Below are 9,515 nucleotides of genomic sequence, written 5' to 3'. Positions count from 1 at the left end.
TAGAGAAAATGCTAATGTATATAATTCGTCCTGTTGTTGTGTAGAATCGAAGGTGCTGGATGTGAAAGCGCGTCAGACTGAAAGCTGCTGGATCTCTGGTTGAGACTGTGAGAGCAGATGGTGCCATTAGCTTCCAGTCATTCCTCCAGTGACCCTTATACTGGTGAATATCACACAGCAGGTAGGTGTGTGTGTGTGTGTGTGTGTGTGTGTGTGTGTGTGTGTGTGTGTGTGTGTGTGTGTTTGTGTGTTTGTGTGTATGTGTGTGTGTGTGTATGTGTGTGAGAGTGAGTGAGTCTGTCTGTCTGTCTGTCTGTCTGTCTGTCTGTGTGTGTGTGTTAGCCCAGGAGCGTAGGTACAAGGAGAAGCTGCTCTACCTTTATCCATCCATCTATCTATCCAACCATCAATCATCCATCTATCTTTATTTATACACAGTCTAGGCTCTGTAATCTAGTACACAACATGAGAACTTCTGCTGCAGTGGATTGTGGGTCAGAACCTCCATAAAGCTGCTGGTTTGAACACAAAATCACCACCGGATGTAGTAGGACATCTGGGTATTTTTCAGAATGCTGCATCTGACATCATGAATTTGGACAGACTAACCCTGCGTTCCAATCCCCATAATTCCCCGCTATTTAGTATAGTAGAAAAAAAATGTGGGATGTCCCGATTCTTGTGGTCAGATTTAGTATGCTGAAAAATACCCGGATGTCCTGCTACATCCGGTCAAGAATTTAAGAATCGGAAGTTACATCACATGGACTGAGCCTCCCGGTGAAAACAACCAGCGATGAGACGGATATATAAAGCAAGAGACAAGATCAAGGAGCCATGTTAGGATGAAATAAATAAGTTAAAGTATGTCCCAGTTGTAGCATACTAGATTGACTAGATTTTGTTGTATGATCAGCTGTAGTAAGGAAATGAAAAAGAAGGAATATGAGATTTGGAACGCGGCCTAAATCTGTTTCTACCAAACTAAATATCAGGGAGGGATGGGGACTGGGACTCGGCTTGTCTTGGTATTTATGAGCATGTGTTCAGAGTATCTTGAGCATGTGTTCAGAGTATCTTGAGGCTCCCAGAGTGTAATGCAGCCTGGAGGAATGTCTCCCCCTGCTGGCCTGGCCTCCCCATAGCAGCAGCTGGCCCAAAGTCAACCAGAGGCATGGAGAGCTTCTATCATAAATATACACTAATACAAAAGGTCTATACTTAGGAGCTATACACACAAACAAGGGCGCCGCAAGGGATTTTTTGTCCCATGAAAATATATTGGGCCCAACTACCAGGCACAAGACTAATCCCATCCCATCCCACTACTATAATTGGAGGCGTGTGTGTGTGTGTGTGTGTGTGTGTGTGTGTGTGTGTGTGTGTGTGTGTGTGTGTGTGTGTGTGTGTGTAAAGGATCCCTTGACATTTGAAATAACTCCTGCCATTTCTTGTAAATGGTGATGGGAGGAGTTACCAGTTTCACTTTCATATTGACACACACACAGTTTCACTTTCATTAAGATGTTCTTTGTATCATAAATATAAATAATCTAAGAACCTAATATAAAAGGGTTATACTCAGGAGCTATACACACAACCAGGGGCTTTTTTCTTCCCATGAAAATATATTTGTCCCTTTTTTGTTTTCTCTCTCACACACACACACACACACACACACACACACACACACACACACACACACACACACACGTGTAAAGGATCCAATGACATTTGAAATAACTCCTGCCATTTCTTGTAAATGGTGATGGGAGGGAGAGAGGGAGGATCGGTTGTAGGGTTACCAGTTTCAATTTCATGATGACACACAGACAGTTACACAGTCACACACACAGAAAGACACAGACAGACACACAGACAGTCACACAAACAGACACACAGACTGACACACAGTCACACAGACAGACACAGACAGACACAGAGACACAGACAGTCACACAAACAGACACAGACAGACAGACAGACAGACAGACAGACAGACACACAGAGAGACACAGACAGTCACACAGACAGTTTCACTCTCATTAAGATGTTCTTTGTATCCCTATATATATATCAGTGGTTTGATGCATTGTGCATCTGACAAAGAGAAGCAGCAGGAAAAGTCTTCACTCTGCATTTTGACCTGTAACCCGACCATGGCCAGCAGACACCAACACTAGGTCATATTACTACTCTGCTCATGTTTTCAGACACTTAAAGATGATGTTATAATACATGCAGCTTTTCATTATGTCTATTGAGCTAAATGTTTCTAGCCCTTAGATGTGGTCACTTTGTTATTCCTCACATTACATCTGTTAAGGTCAAACCTTGGGGCACAGTGGACCCTTCATAGTTCCCCAACATCTTATTTTGAGTCTTACTTAGTTCATAGGCAGCTGGGCTAAGCAACCCTCACAGACAGACGGGTACAGGAGTTCTCTTAAGCACACATCACATTGTTTACAGTGCACACTTAATCGTTTTACAGACAGATACTGTTTTTAATTTGTTTGTGTAGATCTCAGTGAGGACCCTTGGGAGACAGCCTTGCTGGTATATTTTAACACTCACAGGACAATCCTCTATGACCTCATAAGGAAACTGTTACAAGATAGCATTAGCAACCAACATAGTAGGCTACCACTTTATTATGCATTGACAAAGAAAATGCAAGTGTCAACATTTATAAAAAATAAAATAAACTTCTTAGGAAATGGCTGTTAATTATATAAGACAATGTCCTGTCTGAGAGAAGATGCTATGATTGAATATTAAGAAGTGAACTCATCACATTTTAATGATTTTTTTTACATGAATACAATCGTCATATCACACATTTGCCAGTTTAATAAGTGTAAAAGGCTGCCTTGTTCGAGATTTATCCGTGATAATAATAATAATTATTATTATCATAGCTTTATTTGTATAGCACCTTTAAAAACAATGGTTAACAAGGTGCTTTGACATAAATACACATACCCACATTTACACAAGATGGAGAAAAGGAGAAGGAAACTGGGCACCAAATGAATAAACCAAACGAGATGAAAAGGTGCTAGGGTAAAAAGACAATAAGGAAGAGAATAAAAAGACGACATCATGAAAAAGCAAATCTATAGAAATGTGTTTTAAGAAGTGATTTAAAAGATGCATGTAATGCACTCCCTCCACCACTAGGTGGTGCATTTGCATTGATCCGGGCGATGCTCAATGTGACTCACTGAGCACCATCTGTGGTCAGCAGTGGGGAGAAGTGGCTCCGGGCCAGAAATACAGAATATCAAATTTCTCCCTGCGTGCTGCCTGTCAGGCTGCAGACTCTGGCCTGCCTTACTGCTGAGCGTGTTGGGGCTGAGCCTGAAAGGAAGCCTGCAGACTGAACTCAGGGCAGAGTGCCGCCCAGGCTGTTTCCTGCTTCAAAATACTTTCACTTCTGACTGAACGTTGTGACGCAGTTTATTTTCTCCGCTCAAGTTCGGGCTGAAGGTAAGAGATCAACTCTCGTCTCATTGTTGATAATAATAATGATCATATTTGATTATTTTTAGTGTAAATCTAGTTCCAGTAAAAACAGAAAAGTTGTGTAATTTGTCCAAACTCATAACTCAAAGTTTCACAGTAAACTAGAGACGAACGAGGTGACACAGCTGTAAACAAAGATCCTCCATGTTGTGTTAATGTGATACGGGGTTTCTCATAGTCTATTCCAGGGCAGCCTAACTTGACCCCCCACCACGCCAATGTAAATGAAATAAGTTGTCTACTGTTAATATCTGGATCTTTGGTCCAGTTGTCTCAGTTGGAAAAGGATACGGACCATTATCTTGTTATATTATTATATAATTAACATATCAAATATATTTACATGAAGAGATAGGCCAGGCTTCTCCTCCCACAATATAGGATACACAGAAAAGTAATATCGTGATTATATCATGATATTACTTTTATATATATATATAAATGTTAGCAGTAAGGTTAATATCACTGCTGACCCCTGAAGGAACAAACTCAGAACCACGATAGTACTATAGCTTCGAGAGAGAGAGAGAGAGAGAGAGAGAGAGAGAGAGAGAGAGAGAGAGAGAGAGATAGATAGAGAGACGAGATAGATGGACAGCCCCCCTTATCTGAAAAACGTGGCTGATGCTTCATAGTCTTACTCTGAGTTAAGTCCTTTGGTGTTTGTATAAACTAAAAAAGCAGAAACGGTTACAGAAATACAGAACAGAATAAGGGGAAATACAGAACATATTGTGCATGCTTGAGTTTCCTAATGCAAGTATGTGCAGAGGGAAGTTGCTCGTGTTTAATACAATTCTGCTTTTATAATTAACATTTGTCATCAACAAAAGATAGACAGATAGAAGATACTTTATCCATATAGGCAGAAATTCACCAACTACGTGACTAGTTTGACACATAGTTCACTATATCCTTCTAACTTTGTGATTTGTGGAATTAGTTCTGTCCATGTCAGTGGGAGTGCTACCTGTATGTCATTATACTGTCCAACCCTCTATATAAAGACAATGAACTACTGTGCGCCTTGGACTTTAACCCATCTTATCTCACTCAGATTAATGTTTAATATAACTCCTCTTTGGAAGTTCTTTGGAAGCTGTATCATATTGCATAGACATTTTCAACATAATTTCACAATCAAATAAGATACAAAACATTGAATTATAAATTGTTTCAATGAGTAAATATTGACTGTTGTACATACAGGCCTGCTGTCCTTCACTCTTCATGTCCTGTTTCTCTGTAGAAACCAGGTGGCGCCATCTGCTGGAGGTCAGCTGTATGAACACAGAGGACGTTTGAAATGATCTGATAGTGACGTGGCTCACACAGGTAGAATACAAACTACTTTACATACTGCTGGGTAGCTTGTTATAATATTTAGTTTGTTTATAGGATTATATTTAGAATTAACAATTTGAATGTGAAAAGTAACTATAGCTGTCAGATAAATGAACACATAAACAGATAAACACAGGATTGACCAAAGAATTTGAGCTGTAGCAGCTTCTCTCACACACACACACACACACACACTTGAAACTGCAAATGTCTTCACTTCACTGCAGCTTCATGGTGCTATATAGTGGCCTGATAGTAGAAGTGCAACAGCTGATGATGAACTGTTACTTTTAAATTTATTTTGGGGAGAAGGGTTGTTCATCCTCTAATAGATTTGTTGTTGAGATGAACATGATTCAAACATCGAAAAACATGTTTAGAATGTGCAGAGAGTTCAGAACAATCCAGGAGAATAGATATCTTGTCTCGATCCAGAATGCCTGAGTGCATATTATATTTGTGTTGGTGTTATGGTGGAAATGTACACCACTGATCTTGGAAAAGATAAATAAATTGGTGCATAAAAATTCACCAGAATGCAGGTAATGGAGGGTTTTACACGTTTGACATTTTTAATGTTAAACGTCCTCCTAGCAATAAACCTCATTCAGACTGGTTTAACACCAAACCGCCACTAGACGCTGCTAAACTACTGAAAACAAAAAAAGGGAAATAATAAGAGCCTGCCCATCTCCCCTATATCTCAAATAACCTTTTATAATGTTGTTATAGCCTTATTTATACATTATGCAAAGTTTCCATTGTGTCTCTTATTGAACTGTTATGATCATTAAGCTTTGCCTCCTTGGACTTCAGCCAACAGACTCTCACAGTTTAAATGTAGATTCCTGGTTTGAAACTCTTTCACTTCTTTCTCTCTTTTTTCATTTTGCAAACTAAATTCCTAAACTGTTCATTGAAACCATACTGTTAGAAAAAGGCTTTTATTCTGAAAATCCCAAAGAGAGGAGTACGTGAGGCAGCAGGGTTTGAGACTGTCAGGTGGCTCCGGGCCAGAAGCATCTCAGATTCTCCCTGCGTGTCAGGACAGAGCACCGCCCTCTTTACCTGCTTCAGGTACTTTACCTGCCTCAGTTGAAATTTAGATTATTACATCAGATTATTTTGAATACTTTCACTTCTGGCTGAACGCTGTGTCGCATTTAATTTTCTCCGCAAAAAATTCAGCTGAAGGTAAGAGATCGACTATGGTCTAATTTTTAATAATAATTCTGATCACATTTTATAATTTTTAGTGTAAATCTAGTTCCAGTAGAAACAGAAAAGTTGTGGAGTCTGTCCAAACTCATAACTCAAAGTTTCACAGTAAACTAGAGACGAAGGAAGTGACACAGCCATAGAGATCCTCCATGTTGTGTTAATGTGATACGGGGTTTCTCATAGTCTATTTCAGGGCAGCCTAAGTTCACCCCACCACGCAGAGTTTAATAAAGTGTGTTGTCTACTGTTAATATCAGGATATAAATAATTTTGACCCTGGTAGTTTTTGGGTTTTTTGTGAAATAATTTTGTTTCTGTGTGCAAATTAAAATAATGTAATCATAATCCAAAATAAAAGTAGGATGTTTGGAAAAGCTGTTTTAAAAACTCCTTGCTCTGTTTGACAGCAACAAATATGAAAATTACATTTTCATAGGGGAGCTAATACTTTTGTCCTCAACTGTATATAAATAAATGAAACGGGTTTATATCACTGCTGACCCCCTTCAAAGATCCTTGCCAACATGCCTAACAACTTTTCTCAAAGAAACCCTGTAATATTATTATTAATACTTATCAGTGTGTTGATGCAGTAATATAATCTGACAGTGCTGTTAGAACGTTTACTGCAGTAAAGGTTTGTACTTCTTCTACTATAGACTCTCTATGGGGCAGCAGCAAAACATTAAAAAGGAGCACACACACACACACACAGACACAGACACACACAGACACACACACACACACAGTTTCTTACCTATTGTTGCTTAACAAGTTTAACAAGCCCAACAAGGACAGCGGCAGTGGCCCCTATCCTTGTTGTTTACATTACGTTTTGTTTAGCCAACACTTTTATCCAAACACAAATTCCATTTAGTTCATTTAACCAGGAAGATACAAACTCAGAACAACAAGAATCACGATAGTACTAAAGCCTCAGATATATCTACAAAGTGCCACATGCAACTGCCCCTGCTGTTGAGAGAGAGAGAGAGCGTGAGAGAGAGAGAGAGAGAGAGAGAGAGAGAGACTCCCTGATGCTTCATAGTCTGAGTCAACAATCAAATAAGACACAAAACATTGAATAACTAGTTGTTTCAATAAGTAAATATTGACTGTTCTATACAGGCCTGCTGTACTTCACTCTTCATGTTCTGTTTCTCTGTAGAAACCAGGTGGCACCATCTGCTGGAGGTCAGCTGTATGAACACAGAGGACGTTTGAAATGATCTGATAGTGACGTGGCTCACACAGGTACAATACAAACTACTTCACACACTGCTGGGTAGCTCAACCTGTTGTAATATTTAGTTTTTTAATTGATTATATTTTGTATTAACAATTTGAATGTGAAAAGTAAACACACACACACACCATGTTGAAACACACACACACTTAAAACTGCAAATGTCTTCACTTCACTGCAGCTCCCTGGCGCCATCTATTGGCCTGATAGTAGAAGTTCAACAGCTGATGATGAAGTGTTATTTTACTTATTTTAGGGAGAAGGGGATTGTCTTTCTTAATTTTTTGATGGGAGACACATTTAGATTAAATTACTATCTTTATTGTCATTGTACAGAACATACAATGAAAATCAGTTGCACTCAAGGACCGGACCCAATACAAATATCTCTTCTAATAATGAGGGGAACATTTCCAGAAATATACGCATACGGCCGTGCTGACGGGACAAAAGGACTGACTGCGCAACCACCACATGCCACTGTTCTATTATTATTGTTAAAATAAACGGTAGTAAAAGCAACAGGCGTGCGTTGCCTAGGGAGCAACTATTACTAATTACTTCAATACTTTTCTATTACAATCTCTGTGAAGTTTACAGGAGTGGTGATAGAAAAGAGGATTTCAGTGGATGTTGATGTGTTTTCTCTCCAGGTGAAAGTGTGTGTGAAGGTGTGGGCTCTGCTATGGATCAGAGTGAGGACAGAGAGGAGGGAGGGGAACATGGCGGCCAGACCAAAGCTCAGAGGTGACATGAGGATCTCTAACTGTCCATGACTCAAATCACTGCACCATCATTATTCACTCTCAGCTTTCATTTTCACATGTGAAAGCTGCTCAGTGTAACTACTGAGTTCTGGTGCAGTACAGATTATTGACTGTTTCCTGTGTTTCTATCAGGAGGAAGCTGGAGACACCAGAGCCCAGCTGTTTGTCCATGAAGAGTGACCGGTCAAAAGGTGGTTTCATTAACTTTAAAGGACAACAACCGTCTGCTGCAGAGAGGTAAACTGTTACTTACATTCAAATATCACTGATTCGTGTTTTAACTGTTTGTTTTCGGTATGGTTCTCCTACTCAGTTGCACTCCATAAGCTGCACATTTTTAAGTGATTAATATGTTCATCTCCGTCTGAACAAACACTGCATCAGTATGATCTGTCCGACAAAGTCATCGTCTACCCAGCACAGCCTGCACTTTAAGTCCATGCTGTTTACAAACTTGCGTACACGAGGTAAGGGCTGGCGTGAGATTTGAGCGTACCCTACGCTAAAGTCCAAATAGATAAATGCAGAGGTTTGCGTGGAAATGTGCGTACACCAACTATTCTGGTCTACGAACAGTTGATAAATGAGGCCCACTGACCAGACACTGGCAGTTGTGTCTTAGCAGGTAGAGCGGTGATCTTAGGGTCGGTGGTTCTGTGTTCTGGGTGCAGTGCAGATTATTGACTGTTTCCTGTGTTTCTATCAGGAGGAAGCTGGAGACACCAGAGCCCAGTTGTTTGTCCATGAAGAGTGACCGGTCAAAAGGTGGTTTCATTAACTTTAAAGGACAACAACCGTCTGCTGCAGAGAGGTAAACTGTTACTTACATTCAAATATCACTGATTCATGTTTTAACTGTTTATTTTCGGTATGGTTCTTTTTCATGTTCATTTATATTCTCACATGTGAAAGCTGCTCAGTGTAACTACTGTGTTCTGGTGCAGTGCAGATTATTGACTCTTTCCTGTGTTTCTATCAGGAGGAAGCTGGAGACACCAGAGCCCAGCTGTTTGTCCATGAAGAGTGATCATTCCATGTATCAACCTATACTATTCAAAGATGGATGTCCGTCTGTTGATCTAAGGTAAGGATTTAAAACACTCAGTGAGATCTACAGTTTTTAAACCTTTTATGGCAGATCTGTGAGCACTAATGTTTCCAGCAGCGCTCTGCCTCACATTCACAGTGGGAGCTGCTCAGTACAACCAGTGTGATACAACCAGACACTGTCAGTTGTGTCTTAGCAAGTAGAGCGTTTGTCCACTGTGTTACAGGGTCGGTGGTTCAATCCCCCATCTCCCTGCCACATGTCCAAGTGTCCCTGGGTTGTTTTCCAGCAGCACTCTGCCTCACACTCACACAGTCAAACACATTCACAGTGGGAGCTGCTCAGTACAACCAGTATGATA

General features: G+C 40.1%; 1 protein-coding gene across 3 annotated transcripts in view; it reads left to right on the top strand.

Annotated features, from left to right (window-relative positions):
• The first annotated feature begins 3,449 nt into the window (after nt 1-3,449).
• The window catches only part of LOC307250764 (NACHT, LRR and PYD domains-containing protein 3-like), a 37,724-nt gene continuing 31,658 nt past the window's right edge, over nt 3,450-9,515 (top strand). For 2 of the 3 annotated variants that reach the window (XM_080027937.1, XM_080027939.1), the window contains exons 1-7: nt 3,450-3,492; nt 4,778-4,863; nt 7,262-7,347; nt 7,993-8,086; nt 8,239-8,343; nt 8,813-8,917; nt 9,086-9,190. In XM_080027937.1, coding sequence (XP_079884063.1) covers nt 8,025-8,086; nt 8,239-8,343; nt 8,813-8,917; nt 9,086-9,190 — 377 coding nt within the window. In that variant the 5' untranslated portion in view covers nt 3,450-3,492; nt 4,778-4,863; nt 7,262-7,347; nt 7,993-8,024. The remainder of the gene's footprint in view (nt 3,493-4,777; nt 4,864-7,261; nt 7,348-7,992; nt 8,087-8,238; nt 8,344-8,812; nt 8,918-9,085; nt 9,191-9,515) is intronic. The other variant, XM_080027938.1, reaches the window with a different exon arrangement.

This window comes from Ammodytes marinus (assembly GCF_949987685.1).
Source record: "Ammodytes marinus genome assembly, chromosome: 5".
Classification (NCBI taxonomy): Eukaryota; Metazoa; Chordata; class Actinopteri; order Uranoscopiformes; family Ammodytidae; genus Ammodytes; species Ammodytes marinus.
The sequence above is the reverse complement of the archived record's forward strand: the minus strand, read 5'-3'. Positions and strand labels throughout refer to the sequence as shown.